At 41.9% G+C, this 27,128-nt stretch overlaps 1 protein-coding gene across 18 annotated transcripts in view; it reads left to right on the forward strand.

Moving 5' to 3' along the window:
• Positions 1–27,128, forward strand: part of ENOX2 (ecto-NOX disulfide-thiol exchanger 2) — a 273,360-nt gene that overhangs the window by 121,102 nt on the left and 125,130 nt on the right. For 5 of the 18 annotated variants that reach the window (XM_074278291.1, XM_074278295.1, XM_074278296.1 and 2 more), the window contains one exon: positions 26,036–26,098. The exons of 12 other annotated variants lie outside the window; for them this stretch is intronic. In XM_074278291.1, the coding sequence (XP_074134392.1) occupies positions 26,036–26,098 (63 nt within the window). Of the gene's footprint in view, positions 1–14,754; positions 14,940–26,035; positions 26,099–27,128 lie in introns of those variants that run through there. One more of the 18 variants, XM_074278297.1, reaches the window with a different exon arrangement.

Raw genomic sequence — 27,128 nt, forward strand, 5'->3', positions numbered from 1 at the left:
GTAGAAAGGGGAAAAGATCATCTTTTGGATATATTGAATTTAATATGTCTACTAGACATTCAGTTTGAAAAGTCTGAAAGGCAAATGAATATGTGAGATTAGAGATGAGTAGACAGATTGGAGGATAGGTAAATTTGAAGGTTGTTAGCACAGTGATGGAAATGAAACCCCTAGGCACTGATGAGATCATGAAGCAGTATATAGAGGGAGAAGAAAAGAGGGTCCAGGCCAGAGCCCTGAGAAACCCCTGATTAGATGGAAGAGAGTCCAGCAAAGGAGATAGAGAAGGTGCCAGTCAGGTAGGAGGAGAACCCGAAAAGAGATGAGAATGTCAGAGAGGAGAGACTAATCAACAGTGTCAAAAGTTGCAGTGAGGTCAGGAATGAGGATTGAGAACAGGCCGTAGGATTTGGCAACTAAGGGATAGTTAGAGTGACTCGGTCAAACCTGTGTTTGGGGAATATCCATTTGGGTAGTCTTTGGAGGACGTAGTGGAGAGGGGAGAACTTAGAGGATGAGAGACCACTTAGGAAACGACTACAGTAACCCCAGATAGAGCGTTGTAGTTTGTTATAATTAGAGATAGGGACTGGCCCTATGATTTCATTGGTGTAAGGAACTCCTCTACAGGTCAATGTGGGACAGCCCCTTCTCTGTTACTTGGAGTCGAGAGATTTGACTGAGGTACTGGGAGGCTAAGTGATCCATAGCTCACCCAGAGATCATAGAACTGGTACTGGTCAGGGGGGGGATTTGAATCCAGGTATTCTTGATTTCAAAGCTAGCTCTCTGTATGCTATAAGCCACTTCTCCATAGTAATAATATTAATAGCTAACATTTATATAGCACTTACCATGTACCAGGCAATGTGCTAAGTGCCTTATAAGTATTTTCTCATTTGATCCTCACAACAATCTTAGGAGATGAGTGCTATAATTATCTCTATTTTACAGGTGAGGCAGATAGAAATGAAGTGGCTTTCCCAGGGTCACACAGCTGGTAAATGTCCGAGACTGGATTTGAACTCGGGGTTTCCTGACTCTTGGCCTAATGCTTTATCCACTATACCACTAGCTGCCCCTCAGAGCATCATTAGAATTATTATGGATTACTGTCAATGATGCTAATTGTGTGATCATTATCATTATGACTCTAAGGAGTGCATTATTCATTAACATTATCACCCTTATTATTATTCATTATCACCCCTCATTAATCTTTCCCCTAGTTAACTGAGGGTCTTGCTCCTGGTTCCTGCCCTTTTGCTCACTGGGCTGATTCTACTTCATTGACATTCTGACTTTCAAACTGTGGGGTCATGACACACTTGTCATTCCCTGACTCCATCGTGCTCTTTGCCATTGGTTAAAAGATAAAAGAGGCTCACTTTTGAATGGCAGAGCTTTCCCGCTATGGGCAAACAAACTTTCCCCATAAAATGATTGTTTACCTCTGTCTTTGGCCAGTTGCAAAAGTGATGAACAATTGATATGTGTATATGTTTTCATATACACACGTGAATACACACAGACATATATATTATGGCTTATTTGGAATGGAGAAACATCAGTTAATAAATAATAATAATAATAATAATAATAAAAACCAAATAATAGCAAATAAATAATGAACAAATCCGTTAATAAAAACCCAGGTAATCTATGTAATCATGTTTTATAAAAACATTTTAATTGGGTTTTAGGTCAGTCTGTTTTACAGAAGCAAAAAAAATGAGCAATAGAAAAAATACTAGGTCATCACAAACATTTGAAATTGTGGGTGATATTAGGACAGAACAGGATGGGAGATAAGAGAGATGGCTGACAAAGCCAGGTAAGCTTGGGTTCTAGTTCTGACTGACATCCTGGTTCTGTGACTGTGGACAAGTCTGTCTGTCTGTGACCCAGGTACCTCTTCAATTCTTGAGATTGTAGAGAAAGTGTTAACTTGCATTGGTAGGGGTAGTTTCCTCACCTAGGAGTTTCCTATGCTGATGAAAACACAGATTCAGTCCCTATCTCTATTGCTGAGGTAAATGACTTATAAGGGTTCTATTTTTTCAGAGGAGAAGGTCCCAAATCTTGGAAATGTCCAGGAAGTTTCCTATCTCTCTGCTTCTGCATATGCCTTCCCTGCCACTGTAGTCACTCTGCCTTTTGAGATCCTTCTCCTCATTCAATAGGGGCCACCTCCTTCTGGAAGCCTTCTCTCATAATCCCCAGGAAAATTTCCAATTTCTTTTTCCTAGATCTCTTTGCCTCCCTCATACCCTGGCTCATATGATCCTGATAATGTGTTTGAAGCCTCCCAGTAGACTGTAAGCTCCTTAAGGTCAGGGACTGGGCTACTTTTCATTGTTCCATCCCCAGCATCCAGTACATAAGAGGAGCTTCTGATGATCTTGATCATTATTAATAACAGCTACTGTATCGTATCACGTTAAAGCTTTGAAATCGTTGAATGCACGTTAGATCATCTGAACCTCACAGAAGCCGTGTGTGTGTGTGTGTGTGTGTGTGTAGTATTATAGCTCTTATTATCCTCATTTCACACATAAATAAAGTGAGTCTCAGAGTTAAATAATTTGCCCATGGACACACCCATTAATGCTAAAGATGGGATATTAACCAAATGCTCTCCCGCCTTCAAGTCAAGTCTGCTTTCCATGACCTTATTCTGTTTAATGAATGTTTACTGAATTGAGTTGAATAAATAATGTCACTCATTACCCTTGACATTACCGATTTCAGAAAGTTCCAATCTGAGCCAGTTGAGTGTTCTCAGCTCTGCTGTTTAATAGCTTTGTGATCCTGATCTCATTATCTCCCCTTTGCAAGCCTCAGTTTCCCCTTCTGTGACACGAGGCAGTATAGATAATCCTGTATCTGCCACTTTAATAACTTTGTTACCATCTTCCTCAGTTTCCTTATGGGAGTAGTAATACCTTATACTTAACACACAGGTCTGTTATGAAGGTCAAATGTGTCTAAAATTGTTTTGCAAATCTTGAAATGCTACAGAGATGTCAGTAATTGGCTATTATTTATCCATTCTACTAAAATCCGAATCGTACTACTTGCATCACTGAGCCTAAACTCTGGGCTCTTGTTAGGAAAATACTTTGAAACCAAAAGAGAGCTGGAAAGATGGTAGCCTCCATTATAATAGATGTGAGGTCTTTTCCTAGATGGGGAGCAAGCTCTAATTGTTACTGCTAGATAAAGGAATCCCTTGACATGGCAATAAGATTCAGACTATCTACAGTGGATGCACTGATCCTGGCTTGAGGGCACTTTAACAAATAAAAAACAATTCAAGGGTAGGGTTAAGGTTGCATATATATCATTCAGAGACTGATTTTGAGGTAGATCATGGATCCAATCTGGCAATTTTACAGATAAGGAAACTGAGGTCCAGAGAGATGAAGTGACTGACCAAGGACGCTTGTAGGATCCTAGACCTAGAGTGAGAAGGGATTTCAGAGGCCACCAAGGCCAGTGATTTCAAATAGAAGTAGAAATACGAAGGGGCCATTGTAAAATGGTTTGACATTGTTGAATCATTTGGATTCAGAATTTGAAAGTAACCACAAAGTTTAGTATAGTCAACATTCTTTTATACCTCTTTAAAATTTTTGTTGATAAATGTTATTGATAAATTATACAACCTAAGGTAGTCCCGATTGAATTCCCCATAATTCCCCAGGAGATATGAGAAACTGCATGGTACAACAGAGAAGCACTGGCTTTGGAATCAGAGGACCTTTATTCAAGTCGTGGCTCTGCTACTTCCTACCTGCATGACACAGGGCAAATCACTTTACCTCTCTGGGCCTCAGTTTCTTCCTCTGTAAAATGAGGGGGTTGGAGTATATGACCTCTGGGATCCTTTCCAGTACTAGATCTCTTATCCTATGAATTAAATAAAAAAGAGCATATGACTTACTGTGTCTAACTCGCCTATCTCCTTCAGAGGCCCTTTCTTCATGGGTACCGTTCTCCCCTTCTCATCCTTTATAATTCTTGTCTAGTTCTTTCTTCGAGAAAGGTCTTTTTTCAAGTCTTTCATGAATCCCTCAAGGCCTTCCTCTGGTCCTATTAATCCAAGAGGTGAAGATCGCTCTGGTACTCAGGCAGCCCCCTGACAGAGTATCATTGTCACTAGGTAATTGGCCCACCTGCTTGTCGTGTAATGGGTATCATTACAGTGAGATCTTTTCCATCACTCCTTATATTCCTATAATTTTTAAGAAGTATAAAAGATTGTCAACTTTACCAAACTTTGTGGCTACTTTCAAATTCTGCATCCAAATGATTCAACAATGTCGAACCATTTTACAATGGGCCCCTTCGTATTTTTACTTCTATTTGAAATCACTGGCCTCGGTGGCCTCTGAAATCTCTTCCCACTCTGGGTCTATGACACTACAAGTGTCCTTGGTGAGTCACTTAATCTCTCTGAGCCTCAGTTTCCTAATCTGTAAAATGCAAAGAGTAGATCCATGATCTACCTCAAGATCAGGTCTCTCAGTGACATAGATGCAAGTCCTGTCATTGGAGAGCAACAAGCTACTTACTGTCTGCTTATATCCATCATGTACCTTCCTTTGGCTCTTTGGACCACCTATAATCAGAAAGCTTCAGAGATCACAGCCTTCTCTATTTGGAGACCATAGTGTTTAAGGGATCCCCCTCTCTTTGTTTGGAATCTCCCCCCACTCTTGACTCAGCTCCTTCCCCTTTCTCCAGTTCCTCTGCAAGTTATCTGTGTTGTCTGATTAAGCCAGTGAGTCACCTGTCATTCTGCTACATCCTTTCCCCTTTCCATCACAATATGACTTTGCCAAATCTGATTCCTTTTGGGTAAAAAGTGTTTCAGGGCAGGACTGGCTTCGTCCTCATAGAACTACAGTACAGTTGATCACATGTGAGTGTGTTGTTGATTTAAATCCTAACTTGGTTAGATTGTGGTCATAATTAATGCTCATTTTGAAAGAATTGCAATTAAGGCCGAGGCCTACTTGAAATAAGTTAGTTTGTTTTGAACGCCTGGCTTTCCCTGCCGAGTATTTCATTTTAAGTCTTCCCTCTCACAAATCATTTCTTAATCATTAAATCATTAAGCAGCATCATGAAGAAAAAATCAACAGAATTCTTCATCATAGACTTCAAAAGATGGGTTGCTTTGGTTAAATTGGAGCCTTAGTGTAGTTACAGGAGCCCCAAACTTACAGTGCCATATAAGTGATCCTGGAAGGAACCTTAATGATCATCTTGTCCAATGTCATTTTATGCAGAAGGAAACAGATTCGGGGAGGGACTGTCCAAAGGGATTCTACAAGTTAGCTACGGGGCCGGTAACTCTAATTACAACAGCCAAACCAACAACTGCCAGCTTATGTGATGCTTTATATGCCTGGGACATACCAGGCACATTCTAAATGCTGATTGATTGATTGATTAAAAACTAGGAATCTGGGCCCACAAATGGAGCCCAATGCAAGCAAAATAAAGTTTGCCCTCATTTGGGAACGGTTGGCATGGAGACCTAGCATAAGGCCACTGCCATGGAAGTCACGGTCCAGATTTGTGGGCAGAGTAGGGGAATAGCTCCCTGACCATCTACTAACCCCCCCTTGTTTAATCTGCTGAGCTCTGTGAGGACTGCAGGTTCTGCTAGCCCCCTCTGATTTTGGCCCCCTGTGAGAAACTTCCACTCGCTCCACCCTAGTTTCAGCCCTTCTGTGTACTAAATCCCCAGAGCAGGCCTGTGAGTCAAGCACATGTTTTCGGTGGCATTCATGTAGACCCTGACATTCAGAAGAAGCCATTTTTAAAACCGCAGCTGTGCTGGTTGCTCTCTGGGAAGGAACTGGAAACATCTTGTCATTTCGAACCAAATCATTCTGTTGGCCACAAGGCAGAACAGCAGTAGGCTCAGATGGGGAAAACTGAAGTCATTATCCAAAGGTCAGACTTGATAAGCAGTCTCTGTGCTGTCTCTCTCTCTTTCTCTCTCTCTCTCAGCCTCCCATGTGTATCTAGGGAGGGGAACAGAAAAAACAAATCCAGTCTCAGAAAAACCCTTTGTTAAATATCCATCTGCAAAGGACAGGCTGTGTGGCCAGTGAAAGTTGGGACCCAGGCTCCAGCTGCTCGTGTCATCCTGGGCAAGTCACTTATCCTTTCTGGGCCTCACTGTCCTGTATAAAATGGAGGCCTCCGACTGGCTTGTTATGATTTCTTCCAGCTGTGAGTATGGGATCGCATGATGCTGAAGCTGTTTTACATAGACATTTCAGAATGGGGGCAGTGGCTGGCTGGACTAAGTAGGGGCAACCTCAGTTTCGCCAAATTTAGGTAACTAGGTACTCATTATTAAAAATTATCATCATCGTTACAATAATGATGATGATAATGCTACATTTCTCCAGGACTTGGGGGAGGGAGGACTTGGACCTGCAGTTTCATTAGCTGTGGGAAACTCCAGGAAAGGAGCCAGTGGATTTGAGGGAACTTGATCATTAAATTTTCAGTGTGAGCATTGCCCTCTCAGAAATGCTACAAATCCCCCTAGGTTAAATCTGTTGACTATCTAAGCTTAAGAAAGTGATGGAAAAAATGTTTACGATTTAGATCAAATTTCAAAGGTGTGCAGTGGCGTGCATCCCTCACCCCCTCCCACTGCCACACTAACAATTCTTCAGCATTTCTCAGCACTTCCCGGCGTGGAATCTCTCTCCACAAAAGCCCAAGTGCAATTGTTTTAGAGAATTGTCTGGGCACACTGGGGGGTTAAACACATGCTCAGAGCCCACCAACCTCTTAGTAGTCGAGGCAGGACTGATCCCTGTGCTCAGTCCCCTTGGGGTCTCCATAGCACTTATTTCACTACAACTACTGCTTATGAGATGGGGGGGCATTTCACTGAGAAGAGGTAAAGTTCATGGATCTCTAGGTCTAAAGCAAGAAAGGATCTCAGAAAACATCTCATCCAAGCCCTTTATTTCATAGAGGAATCTGAGACCCAGATATGGCCTATTTAAGGTCCCATGGATAGAAAGCATCCAAGGTAAATTTGGAACCCAGATTCTCTGACTCAATAGACAGGGCTCTCTGTTTTATATCTTTCTACGTTCTCTTAATTCTCATTTTTATTTTACAAAGAAAGAAATTAAAGTTAAAGAAGTCAAACAGTTTATCACAGTGCATTGGGTTAGGGTTCAAGCCCAGCCTCAAGCCAGAGCTTTCTTACTCCTAGAATGATGTGGTGTCCTTCACACCCCATGACCTTTGAGATATATCAAGTAGAGAAGCGATCCTGTAAATATTCTCACATGGCTCTTGGATTCAAATATGACTTAAATAGCTCCTTGGGGTGGAGAAGTGGGCCCCAGAAGGTCATTCAGACTCTGGGTGCTTCCTGCTTCCATGGAACAATGGATCAGTGACCTCATTCCCGTTTTCTTCAAGGTCATTCTCCTCCTCTGTGCTTCTTGCCTATGCCATCCATGTTCTCTTGAATTAATTTAATAAGAGATGAAAGCAAGGTTGGGGATGAAAGATTGTATTAGGGCCGTTTTATCCAGCAGAGTCTATAGTCTTAGGAGGTGTTCATATTGTCTTCAAAGACTCATGTTGTAACCATATGAATCTTATCCAGTTAAACCTTATTGGTTTTCAAGTCAATTGAAAACCTTGGTGAGCAAAGTGCTCTGTTTAGTACTTTCAAGGCAGTGGTGATTACTACATAACATGTGCCTGCCCTCATGGAGCTTTGCCTAGTAGACATTTTAAAAAATAACTCCAATTTCTTTATCAAGAAAACAAAAAAATGGACCTTGAATTCTCCCAACTATTTCCTCTACACTGGCCTCCCGATAGGGGTCCCACATGGATTTCCAGACCCGAAATGAAAACCGATTTTGAACATGGACATTTAGGTAGATGGATCCAGTGGCCCAGAATCCAGTTTCCCTTCTACCATTCTATTTCAGCTTCTCTCATCCTCTCGGTGTATACCAGAATGCACTACTCTGGTTTGACTTAGCCAGTTATTCAATCAGTAAACATTTATCAAGTACCTACTATGTGTCAGGCACTGGGCTAATCCCTAGTCACATTGAAACGTCTGGTGATGGGCTCAGAGAACCTTTGGTAATAACTTTAATGGAATTGTCATGCCCGTGAAATTGTAAAATGACTGTTTCCATTCAGAAGGGATGATGGCTCTACCAGATCCCTATCCTAGAGAGGAGAGCAGCATGTAAGAGTACTGGGCAAGCAGCGGCAGTGGCTTTGGGCTGTTGTCGATGGTGGAATTCCAGTTTGGTTATCTGCTCAGCCCTAGCTCTGAGAGGGAAGACACCTGTTAGGAATGGGCTTGCAGAAACCCATTTTGTAGAGTTCTTTAAAAAGAAAAGTGTAAGCTGATTAGGCAAAGTTCCAGAGATTCATTAGTTTATTAAAATGGATTGAAATGAGTGTTAGAGAGATTTAAATAAATTAACCTTTAATGAGTACCCAGGGGCCCCTGGAAAAGAATGACAGAGGATTAGGGGTATTTTGTCTGATTATTGCATAATGCACACTGATTAGGTTTTTCTTTTTCTTTTTTTCCTCCAGAATGTGCATTGCTTGGTAACAATGCTAATAAATAAAAAAGATTAAATTTAAAATATCTCTAGATTGTAATTGTTGCCTCCTCACATGTGTATACAAATACCCCGCTTCAATTTCCTGCCAGGCTCGGTTGCATTTGGAGGAGAAAATCTGCAGAGGAAGATTCCTGTCCCTGAGTTGTCGCAGACATGGGAAAAGCTTGGGTCATTGAGGCTAATTTCCTTCTTAGCATGCTCATCTGCCTGGAGCAATAGATTTGGAACGAAGCAGAGCTCTATGTTCCATCCGCTTTAAGTGTTACTAATTGATAGCAAGTTATTTTGAAGATTTGTTGGGCTTTGGGTAGACCGCCACCCTGATGGGGGTAATGGGAGCAACACGGAAACACCCCAAATCAGTCATCCCAAACTCAAAGGATTTCAGAACTGCAAGGGACCAAAAAGGGCCCGTCAATCCAACCCATTTCGGAAAAGAGAATGCTTCTTGGCAAGTGGTCATTTAGCCTTTGCTTGCAGACTTCCAATTAGCAGGAATCCCCACCCTCCCGAGACAGCTTCTTCCATGGCTAGACAGACATCCCTCACTCTAACGTCCAGCCTGAATGGCTTCTCTGCAGTTTTTGCTCATCATTCCTAGTTTTATCCTCTGGAGTAGACCCAATTAAAGACCAAATTAAATCTCTTCTTCATACTAGCCCTTCAGATACCTAGTTAGGAAAAACCATCACAGAGAATTGGATCTTTAGAGATCATCAAGTTCATCCCTTTTATTTTACAGAATAGGAAGCTGAGGCCCAGAAAGGTTGAGTGATTTGCCCAAAGGCAGTAAGTAGGTGACAGAACCAAATTTAAACCTAGTTCCTCTAACTCCAAATCCCAGACCCTTTTGGACTGTGCCACACCACCCTGGCAAGTAAGAAGCGATGCAGTGGACAGAGCACTGGGCCTGGAGTCAGGAAAACCTGAGTTCAAATGTGACCTCAGACACTTATTGGCTGTGTGATCCTGGGCAAGGCACTTCACCCTGTTTGCTTCAGTTCCTCAACTGCAAAATGGGGATAATAATAGCACTTCCAGGGCTGTTGTGAGGATCAAATGAGATACTATTTGTAAAAGCAATTAGCATGGTGCCTGGCACACAGTAGGTGCTAAATAAATGCTTGTTCCTTTTCTCTTCCATTTCCTTCCCCTTGAAGGCAGCTCTAATATCCTCCATAATTTTTTTTCCTCCAGCTTAAACACCTCCAGTTCCTTAAACTTATCTTCCTGTAGCATGAACTGGAGGCAGTTCAGCATCCTGTCTGCAGTCCTCTTAATACTCTCTACTATCTCATCACTTTGGTCAAATGTCCTAGAATTATGCTGATTTACAGACCCTGTTCTCTTCCCTTTTTTGGAAATCAGGAGAAAACTCGCCCCTCTCCATCCTCTATGCATCCCTCACCCCCTGCTATCTTTCAGACATGCCCAATTGTAGGTCGCCAGTCACATCCACCAAGTTTGTCAGTGATAGCCAAGGGTGTAATTCATATGCACTGTGTGATTTGAGCCCATCTCTGACAGCTAGGTGCTCTTCTCCCATCATCTTACTGATTTTGTGTGTTAGATTCCTATTAGCCATTTGTGTTCTGTCCTTTCTGGTCCAGAGATGATACTTCTCATCAGAGAAAACAGAGGCGAGTATGTATTGATGAGCTCAGTCTCCTTTGGATTATTATTTGAGATTTCAAGTTTCCCCAAAGGCTTGTTTTGGCTACAACTCTAAAATTTGGGTATAATAACTTCTGGTTGTGATTTTCTTTAATGAAATTATCTGTGTTTCTATGGTTTGTTCTTTGACTCACCAGTTCTTTAGGACTGTTTAGTTTCAATTTAAGTTTGGATTCTTTCTTCAGAGGCCTTTTATTGATTATACTTTTTTATTGCACTGTGGTCAGTAAAGACATATTTCCTATTTCTGCATTTGGTTTTTTTACGCCCTAGAGAATTGTCAATTTTGGTAAAAGTGCCATGCACAGCTGAAAAATGTGTACATTCCCTTCTGGTCACATTTAGTAATCACCAGGGATTGATCACATCTACCTTTTCTATAATTCCATTCGGGTTCTAAAAACCTCGTTCTTAGCAAATACTCATGATTAGAAAATGGGAGACTGGCAAGTGGTCCATGATGTCATCATTGGCATCAGAGAGCCAGTTAGAGCAGAGGAATGTCACAAAAACTAGAGAAGGGAGACCCTTCTGGAGGAGGGAGGTGCTCAGTAGTGTTAAGTGCTCCTGAGTGCTCAAACAGCATGAGAACTGAGAATAAGAAAGAACAATCCTATCCAGAACAGAATTTAACTTGTGAGTTTCTTCTCATTTTGAGGGAGGGGAATTGTGCAGGACAGTCAAGATATTATTAGTTACTTCATCAGATGTCAGAAACCTTGACGTCCTCATCATTGTTATGCCATCTTTCTGTGTCAAGTTCAGCGTCTCCTCCCCAAACTCTTCATCTCTTTCTTCTTTCTGTCCAGGTGGTCCACACTGTACCCTGATGGCAATAGCAATCCCGTTCTGCCTCCATTGACCTCCAATGTTCTTTGCCATGCTTGCCCTCTCCGGTGCCAGGATTTCTTGATATGATATCTGGTGCTGCCCATCTCCACCTATCACCGTTCTGTTTTCTCTTGAATATAGGACCATATTCTGGCAGCTAGGAGGTCAAACTCGCCCCTTTATTCTCTCCTGTTAGCCATACTTAATGCTAGGCCACATTAAGAAAAGCTTCTGTGTGTGTGTTTAGACATCTGATTTCATAGGCATAGGATACTGCTGGCATAGAAATCCCCTTTGCTGACACAGATTGTTTGTAACTTAGACTTTAGAGAGTTACTTAGATCACTGTAGTGCAGGGGAAAGAGTGCTAGATCCAAAATCAGAGCATGTGGATTCAGATTCTGCCGTTGACATTGATCCTGGGCAAGTCACTTATCTCCTTTGGCCTCAATTTCTCCATCTTTACAGGGATAATAGGACTAGATGACCACTGAAATCTAGATGCCATAGTGGATGAGTGTTGGAGCTAGAGTCAGGCAAACCCGAGTTCAAATTCTGCCTCAGATTCACTCCAGCTGTGAGATCTCAAAAAAAGAATTTCACTTCTTCCTGCCTCAGTTTCTCCAACTATAAAATGAGAATTATAATGGTACCTCCCTCCCTGAGTTCTTGTAGGAATCGAATGAGATAATATTCATAAAGCACTTAGCACAGTGCCTGGCACGTAATAGGTATACTTATTTCCTTCCTTTTCCTGTTCCAGCTCTAAATCCATGTTTTAGGAAATTTTTTGAAACAGCTTACCCACACAGTTAACGTCTATGAGACAAGACTCTAACCACCTAGGCCTTGCTATCTCTAAGGTTTATACCTCACACTGTGCCATCCTGTCCAAAAGAAAGGAGGTGATAGGCCCGGTGACTGATGTGGTCAGATTAAATTTCGATAATTGTGTGCAATTCAGGTCTCCATATTTTATAGGAGAGCGGTCAAGTCAATGGGAAGATAAGAGACCGGACTATCTGCGTCAGCCGAAAGCGCCAGTGTAGATATTATGAAACAAATTAAAGGGGATAGTTAAAGGCCTCAAGTATCTAAAGTTCCATCGTGTGGGGAAAGGATTAGCTTTGTTCTACTTGGTACCAGTGGATCAATGGAGGGTACTTTATAGGGAGAGGTTTCAGCAGGAAAAATGCTTCCTAACAATTAGAGCTGGCCCTCAGAACGGACTGGGATGCCTGCCTTGGGAAGAAGGAATATTGGCCCTCACTGGAGGGCTTCAACTGGGACTAGATGGCCATTGTTGAAGCCGGACATGCAATTCTTGTACACAGTTGTAGAGCAGGACTTCTTTTTTGTGTGTAAAACATTTCCATAAAAGACATGTTGTGAAGGAAAACAAAGATCACCCCCCCAAAAAAAAAAAACCTCAAGAAAAATAAAGTAAAAAAGATATGCTTCAATCTATATCCAGTTCTGGGTATGCATAGCATTTTTCATCTTAAGTCCTTCAAAGTATTATTATTATATTGCTGAGAATAGCAAAATCGTTCACAGCGCATCATCCCACAACATTGCTCTTTGTACACAGTACATTTCACTTTGCATGAGCTTATGGAGAGGAATTTGTGGGTTTTTCTAAGAGCATCCTGCTAATCATTTCTTAGAGAATAGTATTCTATCATAACCATATACCACAATGTATTCAGCCATTTCTCAATTGATGGGCATCCCCTCAATTTCCAGTTCTTTCCTCTGAGAAAATAGCTGCTATAAATATTTTTGTACAAATAGCAAAAGAACTCTGGGAGATGACTATGAACCACTACATAGAATTCCCAATCCCTCTGTTTTTGTCCGCCTGCATTTCTGATTTCCTTCACAGGCTAATTATACACTATTTCAAAGTCTGATTCTTTTTGTTCAGCAAAACAACTGTTTGGTCATATATACATATATTGTATTTAATTTATACTCTAACATATGTAACATGTATTGGTCAACCTGCCATGTGGGGGGTGGAGAAGGAGGGGAAAAATTAGAACAAAAGGTTTGGCAATTGTCAGTGTTGTAAAATTACCCATGCATATATCTGGTAAATAAAAACTATTAAAACATAAAAAAAAAACAATGAGATGATTCATGCCAGTTCCAATGATCTTGTGATGGAGAGAGCTATTTACATCCAGAGAGAGGCCTATGGGAACTGAGTGTGGATCACAACATAGCATTTTCACTTTCTCTGTTGTTGTTCACTTGCATTTTGTTTTCTTACTCATTTTCTTTCCTTTTTGATCTGATTCTTCTTGTGCAGCAAGAGAATTGTATAAATATGTTTATACATATTGGATTTAATATATATTTTAACATATTTAACATATATTGGATTGCTTATCAGTGTGGGGGGGGTAGGGGGAAGTAGGAGAAAATATGAAACACAAGGCTATGCAAGGGTCATTGTTGAAAAAATTATCCGTGCATATGCTTTGAAAATAAAAAAAAGCTTTATAAAAATTAAAAAATCAAATCAAACATTCACTGATAATAAATCATAATTTTTGCGACCCCCCCAGACAGTTATGAGACCTCATGGGGTCACGAACCACAGTTTAAGAAGCTTTGGGTAAAGTAGATGGCCTCTACAGGCCCACCTTCTTAGGAGATCCTGTGATTTAAACTTCTCAAACCCATTTCTGGGTTGGCTATGCTTTTTCCTTAGAAAGAATCTCATCCAAGACCTTCACAGTGAGATCAACCAAGGCCCATCTAGGAGCCTCAATTTGATCAAGATCACAGGGTTCATGTGACTATGCTAATAAGAATCAGCATCTAATACTTTGGGGTTTGTGAATCACTACAAGTATTCTCTTTTTTTATTGAATCCTCACAATAACCCTGTGAAGTAGTATTATGGGTCACAGCAGGTGTTCCCCATTTTATAGCCTAAGAAACTAAGATTGTTATTTGTCTGGTCAAATATCTTGTAAATGGCAGAGGCAAGGTTTGAACTCGGGTCTTCTGATTCCAGGTTCAACACTGTAACCTCTACATTAGACGTGGCAAATGGGGTATCAAGATAGGGCCCGCAAAACTTTCAAGTGCCTGAGTGAAGCGGAATCTAATTAAAATGTAATTGGAAAGTGTTTAATAAAATGTACAATACACCATCAATGATGTGAATTTATGGTTTTTGAGTCAATATGTGAATAGCAGGGGTCCTTTCTGTTTGAGTTTGACACCACTTTATAGGCCTTTCAATGGGAAGGGAGATCAGGAAAACATTTCTAAATAGGGTTTGGGATCCCTTAACCATCTCTTACTGATATAAATCACTATGGTCATGGGCCTACAGACATGTCTTCCCTTCTCTCCCTTCCCCCATTGAGCCACATTAAAAATGGCCGAAGACATTTTGTCCATGGCAAGCTGCTTCTACCTCACAAAGGTCACCATCCTGCAGATTCCCTCTAAGCTTCCCCTACTTCACAAAGGTTGCCATCGTGAAGATTCTCTGTTTAGTCAACAAAGACCAGAATTCCCAGAGCCTTTAAGGTTCCGGATAAGGAGGATTTTCTTCAGTCTTGCGTCTTGATTGGAGGGTCAAGATGCAGGCAGACTGGTTCTCTTAAGAGGGTATGGGAGTACTTAATCTTTATTGAGTACTGAGTCATTTTTGTTGTAAACTCCTCCTTCTAATTGTACTTTAGAATACCTACAGGAAAATGGATGATCAAGTGTTTTTACTTTATCTAATGTCCCCTTTCATCCCAGCAATGGGTAAGTTGACTTTATTCTTCTTGGAAGTTTAGATTCTCGATTAAGAAGGTTAAGTGCTTTGCTACTGGTTGGAGGGGTCATACATTTGAAATGAAACCATAGTCTTCTGACCCCAAGTCCAATTCTCTATTTTATCCACGCCACGCCACCCCAGATTAGATCCTTTGCGGGGAGGTGGATTTTGATGTGTGTCAAAAGATGGGGGAGCTCAGATTTTTCTTGCGCGGCATGAATATTATGGAAAACTGTGGAACAATTGTACGTGTTTAATCTATATTGGATTACTTGCTGTCTGGAGGAGGGGATGGGGGAAAGGGAGGGAGGAAAACTTGGAATATGGGGTTTTGAAGGGGTGAATGTTGGATTGTTTTTATGTGCGTTTGAAAAGAAAAAGCTATTACTCAAATTTTAAAAACTGGTCACCCTAAAAGTAACCAAATGGGTGACCACTTAGACTGCTTAACTTCAGAGAACAAGAGGGCTAAAGGAGAAAGGGTCTTTCCTGGTTGTTGAGTGCAATGTCTTTGGCACGTGACCTGATTCTGTGGCCAGCTTTCCAACTGTTCTGCGAGGCAGCCTCTTTGCTTATTTATGGTGAACATTAGGAAGTGCTTTTATCTAGACGTTGTGACCCTTGTTTGTGACCCAGGGCAAAACTTGTCCAGAACAGACAATGTGGATTGGCATTGGCTTGTTGCTTTTGGTCAAAGAGAGTCTGTCTCTTAGAGGGAAAGCAACCTAAGCAGCGGAATGTCTTTAAACCTAAGTGTTCTGATGGCAAAAAGAATATTGGGTTTGGAATTCTAAAGGTGGCACAATGGAGTTCTGGGTCTAGAAGGGGGGAGGGCAGAGTACAGATGTGCCTTCAGACACTTGATAGCTATATGACCCTGGGCAAGTCCCTTCACTCTGCTTGCCTCAGTTTTCTCATCTGTATAATGGAGATAATAGCTCTCAAGATTGTTATGAAGATCAAGTGAAATAATTATAAAACTCTTCATACAGTGTTTGATACATAATAAATATTCTATAAATGTTAGTTTTTATTTATTTAGTTGTTGTTATCATTATCTACTGTTGAAATTCTTGTTCTATACCTTACTTTGAGAAAAAAATTTAACAAATATTTAGTGTATGTTCTATGCTAAGGATAGTTAAATCAGTTGCCCCTAATACATGTGTGAGTGGGAGTATCACCTGTCTGGGTGACAGCTGGGAAGGAGAGGCCTAGGCTAGGTGACTTCCTGGGTCAGTCTTTTCCAGCTGAAATCTCCAATATGGTAGATTCATTTTGTGACTTCAGATCTTCTAGGCAGTGCTCTTCTGTTATTGGCTGGTCATATTAGAGTATATTTTCACTAAATAGGGTTAAATTATAAGTTGCTTGGGTGAAGCATCTTCATATTTAACTAAAAACAATTGATGTTTGTCCATGGTAACTCTTGCTTCTTCCGAAGAATGTGTTGGGATTGAGGTTGAGTTTGGGCCATGCCGTCTCTGAGGTGATGGGAAAGCCATTTTAAAAGTGTTCACTTCCTTTTGTTCTGGGCTCCTGCGCTTTCCCAGCCATGGCAGCATGCTCACTTTTTGGAGGTTTAATTAGAGAAACTGGCTTGCAATTTGCGCTGCCTCTCTAGGGCCTGGAGTGTGTGTTTTGCCTTCAGGTGTCAGACATCCTGTGACAACATGTAATATGCCCATAGCTCCCAGCAGTGCTGTTTGATGGCAAACCCACTCACCCTTAACTCCAACATTTCCATGGAAGCGAATGCCAGCCTGGCATGGTCTCCAGTGTGGCCCACCATGCTCAATTTCCCAGGAACTCAGGTTTCTTGTATTCTGTTTGTCTTATAGCCTCCTCAGAAAGGAATTTTCCTTCAAGTTAAAGGTGATTAGAGTGTTTCTTCTCCAGAAGACAATTATGTTATTGTTTTCTTTGTGTGGAGAGAAAAAGAAGAGGGCATTAATTTTTTTCCCTGGCTTTCCGAGAGCATTGTTAAAAGGAGGATTGTAAGCTTGATTCATTGTACTCTAATAACTCAAAAGACAGTGGCTATTAAGATGCACGATTAATTTATGGGTAAGGGGATTTGAAGATTTATTGGGGAACCTATGTGTACTAATGTGTGTGCCTTTTCTTCAGCAGGCTCTTTATCAATGTAAGCTGGATTAAAATAGTCATTTTTGTAGATTATCTTACTGCTTCTAGTATAGGGCTGCATTTTTGCATCCTGAATGAGGTGATCCCCCATGACAAGCTTTGTTGAGAATACAACAAAAGGTCAAGTGCAAACCAATTAGTAGTGTATCTTAGTAGCTTTTGTGATAAGGGGTATGTGTGTATGTGGGATGTGTGTGTATATATGACACAGATATCTATGTATATCTCTATATAACTAAGTATATATGTGATATAAATAGCTATTTGCATGTAGATGTATATGTTATATATGTATATATATATATAAAATTAAGTACACCTATATAGATATCTATATCTATTTACATGTAGATGCATATGATATATATATATAATTAAGTTTACATATATGATATAGATATAGATAGACAGATATCATATAGATATAGATAGATAGATATAGAAATAGATAGATAGATGTAGATATATATCATATATAGATAGATAGAGATAGATAATTAAGTACACATATATATCTATTAACATTTAGATGTATATGGTATAGATAAATAGATAATTAAGTACACACATATATAGATATCTATATCTATTTACCTTTAGATGTATATGATATATATATATAATTAAGTACACATATATAGATATATATCTATTTACATGTAGATGCATATGATATATATATATAATTAAGTTTACATATATGATATAGATATAGATAGACAGATATCATATAGATATAGATAGATAGATATAGAAATAGATAGATAGATGTAGATATATATCATATATAGATAGATAGAGATAGATAATTAAGTACACATATATATCTATTAACATTTAGATGTATATGGTATAGATAAATAGATAATTAAGTACACACATATATAGATATCTATATCTATTTACCTTTAGATGTATATGATATATATATATAATTAAGTACACATATATAGATATATATCTATTTACATGTAGATGCATATGATATATATATATAATTAAGTTTACATATATGATATAGATATAGATAGACAGATATCATATAGATATAGATAGATAGATAGATATAGAAATAGATAGATAGATGTAGATATATATCATATATAGATAGATAGAGATAGATAATTAAGTACACATATATATCTTATTAACATTTAGATGTATATGGTATAGATAAATAGATAATTAAGTACACACATATATAGATATCTATATCTATTTACCTTTAGATGTATATGATATAGATATATATATATAGATATAGATATATATAATTAAGTACACATATATAGATATATATCTATTTACATTTAGATGTATATGATATAGATATAGATAGATAATTAAGTATACATATATATCTATTTACATGTAGATGTATATGATATAGATAGATAATTAAGTACACACATATAGATATCTATATTTAGATGTAAATGTATATATGTGTGTATATCTAGATAACTAACTATATAGCTAAATATTGATATCTATTTACGTGTAGATGTATATGATATAGATATAATTAAGTACACACATATAGATATCTATATCTATTTACATGTAGATCTATATGATATAGATATGTATATGTCTAGATAATTAAGCATATATAGATAGAAATGTATTGATATCTATATTTATATGTAGATGTATATGATAAAAATATATCGATAGATAATTAAGTACGCATATATAGATATATCTATTTATCTGTAGATGTATATGATAGAGATATGCATATATCTAGATAACTAAGTACATATATATAGATATAGATAACTATTTGCATGTAGATGTATATGATATATATATATATAATTAAGTATACCTATATAGATATCTATATCTATTTACATTAGATGTATATGATATAGGTAGATAGATACATAGATAGATAATTAAGTGCACATATATAGATATCTATACCTATTTACATGTGGATGTATATGATATAGATATGTATATATCTAGATAATTAAGTACACACACATAGATAGCTATGTCTATTTACGTATAGATATATGTGACATAGATGTCTATATATATGTATAGTTAATTATGTATTTTTATGATAGAGATATCTGTTTGCACATATGTATCTATATATGTGTGTGTGTGTTTATATGATATATACAAGCATATCTCTATGTAAGTTTATATATCTGTATATATAGATATCTATGAATATATCTATGATATGTATATGTATATGTATGTATGTATGCATGTGTTTATGTATATCTATCTGTGTGTATATACCTAGCTAGGTATATCTATGGGTATTTATGTATATAGGTATATGTTCATATTTATTTATGTCTTCACACACACTCCTTCCTTCTCTCTTCTCTCTCCTTCCTTCTATTTCTCTCCTTCCTGCTGCTTCCTTCCTCCTCTCCCCTTTCTCCTTCCTCTTCACTTCTCTCCTCCCTCCTCCCTTTTCTCTCTTCCCTCACTTCTTCCTCCCTCCTCTCTCCTCTATCTTTCCTTCTTCCTCCTTTCTCCTTTCTTCTCCCTCCCCCCTCTTTACTCTCTCCTCTCTCCGTCCTGTTCCCTCCTGCTGCTTTCTCACTCTTCACTTGTTTCCTCTTTACTTCTTCCTCCTCACCCCTAGTTTCCCTTCTTTCTCCTCCCTCCTTCTTCCTTCCTCCTCCCTCCTCTTTCCTTCTTCCTCCTCTCTTCTCCCTCCTCTCTCTTCTATCTTTCCTTCTTTCTTCCTCCTCTCTTCTCCATCCCCCCTCTTCACTCTCATGTCTCTCCTTCCTCTCTCTCTCCTGCTGCTTCCTCACTCTTCACGTCTTTACTCTTCACTCCTTCCTCCTCACCCCTGGCTTTCCCTCCTTTCTCCTCTCTCCTTCCTTCCTCCTACCTTTTCTTTTATCCCTTCTTATTCTTCACCCTTCACTCCTTCACTTCTCTCTTTACTCTTTCCTTTTCTCTCCTCCCTCCTTTCTTTTCCCTCCTTCTTCCTCTCTCCTCCCTCCTTCCTCCTCTCTTCTCCCTTCTTCCTCTTCACTCTCTCCTCTCTCCTTCCTCTCTCCGTCCTGTTCCCTCTTGCTGCTTCTTCACTCTTCACCTCTTTACTTTTCACTCCTTCCTCCTCACCCCTGGCTTTCCCTCCTCTCCTCTCTCCTTCCTTCCTCCTCCCTCGTCTCTTGTCCTTTCTTATTCTTCACTCCCTCACATCTCTCTTCACTTTTTCCTTCTCTCTCCTCCCTCCTGCTTTTCTCTCTTCCCTCCCTTCTTCTTCCATCCTTTCTCCTCTATCTTTTCTTCCTCCTCTCTTCTCCATCCCCCCTCTTCACTTTCTCGTCTCTCCTTCCTCTCTCTCTCCTGCTGCTTCCTCACTCTTCACTTCTTTACTCTTCACTCCTTTTTCCTCACCCCTGGCTTTCCCTCCTTTCTCCTCTCTCCTTCCTTCCTCCTCCCTCATCTCATCTCCCTCCTTATTCTTCACTCTTTCACTTCTCTCTTCACTCTTTCCTTCTCCCTCCTCCCTCCTTTCTTTTCCCTCCTTCTTCCTCTCTCCTCCCTCCTTCCTCCTCTCTTCTCCCTTCTTCCTCTTCACTCTCTCCTTTCTCCTTCCTCTCTCCGTCCTGTTCCCTCTTGCTGCTTCTTCACTCTTCACCTCTTTACTTTTCACTCCTTCCTCCTCACCCCTGGCTTTCCCTCCTCTCCTCTCTCCTTCTTCCTTCCTCCTCCCTCGTCTCTTGTCCTTTCTTATTCTTCACTCCCTCACATCTCTCTTCACTTTTTCCTTCTCTCTCCTCCCTCCTGCTTTTCTCTCTTCCCTCCCTTCTTCTTCCATCCTTTCTCCTCTATCTTTTCTTCCTCCTCTCTTCTCCATCCCCCCTCTTCACTCTCTCGTCTCTCCTTCCTCTCTCTCTCCTGCTGCTTCCTCACTCTTCACTTCTTTACTCTTCACTTCTTCCTCCTCACCCCTGGCTTTCCCTCCTCTCCTCTCTCCTTTTTCCTTCCTCCTCCCTCGTCTCTTGTCCTTTCTTATTCTTTACTCCCTCACATCTCTCTTCACTTTTTCCTTCTCTCTCCTCCCTCCTGCTTTTCTCTCTTCCCTCCCTTCTTCCTCCATCCTTTCTCCTCTATCTTTCCTTCCTCCTCTCTTCTCCATCCCCCCTCTTCACTCTCTTGTCTCTCCTTCCTCTCTCTCTCCTGCTGCTTCCTCACTCTTCACGTCTTTACTCTTCACTCCTTCCTCCTCACCCCTGGCTTTCCCTCCTTTCTCCTCTCTCCTTCCTTCCTCCTACCTTTTCTTTTATCCCTTCTTATTCTTCACCCTTCACTCCTTCACTTCTCTCTTCACTCTTTCCTTCTCCCTCCTCCCTCCTTTCTTTTCCCTCCTTCTTCCTCTCTCCTCCCTCCTTCCTCCTCTCTTCTCCCTTCTTCCTCTTCACTCTCTCCTCTCTCCTTCCTCTCTCCGTCCTGTTCCCTCCTGCTGCTTCCTCACTCTTCACTTCTTTACTCTTCACTCCTTCCTCCTCACCCCTGGCTTTCCCTCCTTTCTCCTCTCTCCTTCCTTCCTCCTCCCTCATCTCATCTCCCTCCTTATTCTTCACTCCTTCACTTCTCTCTTTACTCTTTCCTTTTCTCTCCTCCCTCCTTTCTTTTCTCTCCTTCTTCCTCTCTCCTCCCTCCTTCCTCCTCTCTTCTCCCTTCTTCATTTTTACTCTCTCCTCTCTCCATCCTCACTCCCTCTTGCTGCTTCTTCACTCTTCACCTCTTTACTTTTCACTCCTTCCTCCTCACCCCTGGCTTTCCCTCCTCTCCTCTCTCCTTCTTCCTTCCTCCTCCCTCGTCTCTTGTCCTTTCTTATTCTTCACTCCCTCACATCTCTCTTCACTTTTTCCTTCTCTCTCCTCCCTCCTGCTTTTCTCTCTTCCCTCCCTTCTTCTTCCATCCTTTCTCCTCTATCTTTTCTTCCTCCTCTCTTCTCCATCCCCCCTCTTCACTCTCTCTTCTCTCCTTCCTCGCTCCCTCCTGCTGCTTCCTCACTCTTCACTTCTTTACTCTTCACTTCTTCCTCCTCACCCCTGGCTTTCCCTCCTCTCCTCTCTCCTTTTTCCTTCCTCCTCCCTCGTCTCTTGTCCTTTCTTATTCTTTACTCCCTCACATCTCTCTTCACTTTTTCCTTCTCTCTCCTCCCTCCTGCTTTTCTCTCTTCCCTCCCTTCTTCCTCCATCCTTTCTCCTCTATCTTTCCTTCCTCCTCTCTTCTCCATCCCCCCTCTTCACTCTCTTGTCTCTCCTTCCTCTCTCTCTCCTGCTGCTTCCTCACTCTTCACTTCTTTACTCTTCACTTCTTCCTCCTCACCCCTGGCTTTCCCTCCTCTCCTCTCTCCTTTTTCCTTCCTCCTCCCTCGTCTCTTGTCCTTTCTTATTCTTTACTCCCTCACATCTCTCTTCACTTTTTCCTTCTCTCTCCTCCCTCCTGCTTTTCTCTCTTCCCTCCCTTCTTCCTCCATCCTTTCTCCTCTATCTTTCCTTCCTCCTCTCTTCTCCATCCCCCCTCTTCACTCTCTTGTCTCTCCTTCCTCACTCCCTCCTGCTGCTTCCTCACTCTTCACATCTTTACTCTTCACTCCTTCCTCCTCACCCCTGGCTTTCCCTCCTTTCTCCTCTCTCCTTCCTTCCTCCTACCTTTTCTTTTATCCCTTCTTATTCTTCACCCTTCACTCCTTCACTTCTCTCTTCACTCTTTCCTTCTCCCTCCTCCCTCCTTTCTTTTCCCTCCTTCTTCCTCTCTCCTCCCTCCTTCCTCCTCTCTTCTCCCTTCTTCATTTTTACTCTATCCTCTCTCCATCCTCACTCCCTCTTGCTGCTTCTTCACTCTTCACCTCTTTACTTTTCACTCCTTCCTCCTCACCCCTGGCTTTCCCTCCTCTCCTCTCTCCTTCTTCCTTCCTCCTCCCTCGTCTCTTGTCCTTTCTTATTCTTCACTCCCTCACATCTCTCTTCACTTTTTCCTTCTCTCTCCTCCCTCCTGCTTTTCTCTCTTCCCTCCCTTCTTCCTCCATCCTTTCTCCTCTATCTTTCCTTCCTCCTCTCTTCTCCATCCCCCCTCTTCACTCTCTCGTCTCTCCTTCCTCTCTCTCTCCTGCTGCTTCCTCACTCTTCACTTCTTTACTCTTCACTCCTTCCTCCTCACCCCTGGCTTTCCCTCCTCTCCTCTCTCCTTCTTCCTTCCTCCTCCCTCGTCTCTTGTCCTTTCTTATTCTTTACTCCCTCACATCTCTCTTCACTTTTTCCTTCTCTCTCCTCCCTCCTGCTTTTCTCTCTTCCCTCCCTTCTTACTCCATCCTTTCTCCTCTATCTTTCCTTCCTCCTCTCTTCTCCATCCCCCCTCTTCACTCTCTTGTCTCTCCTTCCTCTCTCTCTCCTGCTGCTTCCTCACTCTTCACGTCTTTACTCTTCACTCCTTCCTCCTCACCCCTGGCTTTCCCTCCTTTCTCCTCTCTCCTTCCTTCCTCCTACCTTTTCTTTTATCCCTTCTTATTCTTCACCCTTCACTCCTTCACTTCTCTCTTCACTCTTTCCTTCTCCCTCCTCCCTCCTTTCTTTTCCCTCCTTCTTCCTCTCTCCTCCCTCCTTCCTCCTCTCTTCTCCCTTCTTCCTCTTCACTCTCTCCTCTCTCCTTCCTCTCTCCGTCCTGTTCCCTCCTGCTGCTTCCTCACTCTTCACTTCTTTACTCTTCACTCCTTCCTCCTCACCCCTGGCTTTCCCTCCTCTCCTCTCTCCTTTTTCCTTCCTCCTCCCTCGTCTCTTGTCCTTTCTTATTCTTTACTCCCTCACATCTCTCTTCACTTTTTCCTTCTCTCTCCTCCCTCCTGCTTTTCTCTCTTCCCTCCCTTCTTACTCCATCCTTTCTCCTCTATCTTTCCTTCCTCCTCTCTTCTCCATCCCCCCTCTTCACTCTCTCCTCTCTCCTTCCTCTCTCTCTCCTGCTGCTTCCTCACTCTTCACGTCTTTACTCTTCACTCCTTCCTCCTCACCCCTGGCTTTCCCTCCTTTCTCCTCTCTCCTTCCTTCCTCCTCCCTCATCTCATCTCCCTCCTTATTCTTCACTCTTTCACTTCTCTCTTCACTCTTTCCTTCTCCCTCCTCCCTCCTTTCTTTTCTCTCCTTCTTCCTCTCTCCTCCCTCCTTCCTCCTCTCTTCTCCCTTCTTCATTTTTACTCTCTCCTCTCTCCATCCTCACTCCCTCTTGCTGCTTCTTCACTCTTCACCTCTTTACTTTTCACTCCTTCCTCCTCACCCCTGGCTTTCCCTCCTCTCCTCTCTCCTTCTTCCTTCCTCCTCCCTTGTCTCTTGTCCTTTCTTATTCTTCACTCCCTCACTTCTCTCTTCACTTTTTCCTTCTCTCTCCTCCCTCCTGCTTTTCTCTCTTCCCTCCCTTCTTCCTCCATCCTTTCTCCTCTATCTTTTCTTCCTCCTCTCTTCTCCATCCCCCCTCTTCACTCTCTCGTCTCTCCTTCCTCTCTCTCTCCTGCTGCTTCCTCACTCTTCACTTCTTTACTCTTCACTCCTTTTTCCTCACCCCTGGCTTTCCCTCCTTTCTCCTCTCTCCTTCCTTCCTCCTCCCTCATCTCATCTCCCTCCTTATTCTTCACTCTTTCACTTATCTCTTCACTCTTTCCTTCTCCCTCCCCCCTCCTTTCTTTTCCCTCCTTCTTTCTCTCTCCTCCCTCCTTCCTCCTCTCTTCTCCCTTGTTCCTCTTCACTTTGTCCTCTCTCCTTCCTCTCTCCGTCCTGTTCCCTCCTGCTGCTTCCTCATTCTTCACTTCTTTACTTTTCACTCCTTCCTCCTCACTATTGGCTTTCCTTCCTCTCTCCTTTCTCCTTCTTCCTTCCTCCCTCATCACTTCTCCCTTCACTTTTTGCTTCTCTCTCCTCCCTCCTCCTTTTTTCTCTTCCCTCCTCCCTCCTCTCTCCTCTATCTTTCCTTCTTCCTCCTCTCTTTTCCCTCCTCTCTTCTCTATCTTTCCTTTTCTTCTTTCTCCTATCTTTTCCCTCCCCCTTCTTCACTCTCCTCTCTCCTTCCTCGCTCTCTCCTTCTGCTTCTTCACTCTTTCCTTCTCTCTCTCCTCACTCCTTTCTTTTCTCTCCTTCTTCCCCTCTCTTCCCTCCTTCCTCCTTTCTTCTCTCTTCTTCATCTTCACTCTCTCTTCTCTTCTTCCTCGCTCCCTCCTGCTGCTTCCTCACTCTTCACTTCTTTACTCTTCACTCCTTCCTCCTCACCCCTGGCTTTCCCTCCTCTCTCCTTTCTCCTTCTTCCTTCCTCCCTTGTCACTTCTCCCTTCACTTTTTGTTTCTCTCTCCTCCCTCCTCCTTTTCTCTCTTCCCTCCCTCCTTCTTCTCTCCTCTGTTCTCTCTCCTTCTCGCTCTCTTCCCTCCTCCCCCATTGTTCTAACTCTATTCGTTCCTCCATACTTGACTCCATATATACTTAGAACATATACTGATTTGGGGCTGGCAGGGCCCCAAGATCACGGATCGAGAATCGTTTAGTTGGCAAATATTTCCAGGGCTCCCTGCTTCGCTGTACCAAGGCGGCATTGCCGCCATGCCATCTTTGACAGCCGTGGCACCTAGAACTGAAGGGTTCTCCCAGTGGGGGCTCACTGAACAGCGATATCCTGTGAGCTGCGTCTCTGTCAGCTCATCCCCTTTTTTTGGCAGCCCTCTCAGCAGGGAAGCTGTTGGAGATATGTTCTGCTAAAACTCTTTAAGTCTTCCGCAGACGTCTTGTAATGAAAGTATCTCATCAATGCCGTGTTTCCTCGCTCCCCCCGCCAGGTTTGGGGTCCCTTTCTCAAACCCCACCCTGACCATTCTTTTAGAAGGGATCTGACACCTACCTAGGTCTATTTATAGTTTCTCTGTAGATTCCAATCATATAATCTAACCTCATCTTACAGACGACGACGTTCTGGAGAGGGATGACGATTCAAAGGAAGATTTCGCTCAACAAATCCAGTCAAGTGAGTGCTAGTGCCAGGACGGCTTTTGACATGAAATTCAAACCTCTCTTTGTAAGAAACTTCACCTTGCCCGGCATCGGCATTTGCCAACATTTTCCCTGCCCCCCAAACCCTATTCGCCTTCACTGTATAGTCACCCCTCCCCTGCTGGGTCTCTTGTCCAAGCTTGAAGGTAAATCAGAGGCCTCGGTGGATGCCCTTTGCTCGTGAGGAAAGGGTTCTTTCTTGGCCGCTTCCTCAACCTGTTGCCCTCAGCCAGGTAGATCTTTTAAACAAACCTGGTCATACCATATTGAATGTCAACAATTACAGGTGGAACTCCCTTGTTAGCCTTCAAGTTCACCAAGCCTTCATCTTAAAGCCATTTGAGACCAGGCATATTCTATTTGAGAATGGTAGCTGGTGTCAGTCAGCAGCTTGAATGAACATTTATTAAGTGCTTACTACATGCAGACCACTCTAGGATACCGAGGGAGATGTAAAGTTGACTCAGCCCTTACCCTCATGGAGAGTAAAATATCAGTAACTAGAGAACCCACTAATCTGTTCAGTGTATTAGGGAGGTACGAAAAAGTGGTAGGTGAGTTCAGTGGTGGAAACGGGCAAGGTCATTATTGCCTCGAGAGCAGGGAGGACTTTCTCCACTGCTTGCTGACTTCTCCCTACATTTCTCAGAGATTAACAAACTCGGATCGGGTCCCACCCTCCCTCTCCCAATAATTCTAAGCCTGCAACTGTCATTTTCAAATTCCCCTTCTCCTCTGCCAACTCACTTATTCCTCCCCCCCTGGACCCATGACTCCCCAACCGCCCCCAACACCCTCCCCTAAAGCGACTGCTCCTTCCATGGTGCTCTCTGGAATGCCTGTTCCATAGATAACAAGCTTACTTTCACCCTCAATTTCTTTTGAATTCCCTACCCTGCCCCTTCCATCTAGTGGCTTTTACTGAGCCCCAGTCCCCCCCACCCCCCGTGAAGGGGAGCCAGCACCGCATGCATTTTATTCCTGCCTCAACTCAGTTCAACTCC

This window comes from Sminthopsis crassicaudata, chromosome X, assembly GCF_048593235.1.
Source record: "Sminthopsis crassicaudata isolate SCR6 chromosome X, ASM4859323v1, whole genome shotgun sequence".
Classification (NCBI taxonomy): Eukaryota; Metazoa; Chordata; class Mammalia; order Dasyuromorphia; family Dasyuridae; genus Sminthopsis; species Sminthopsis crassicaudata.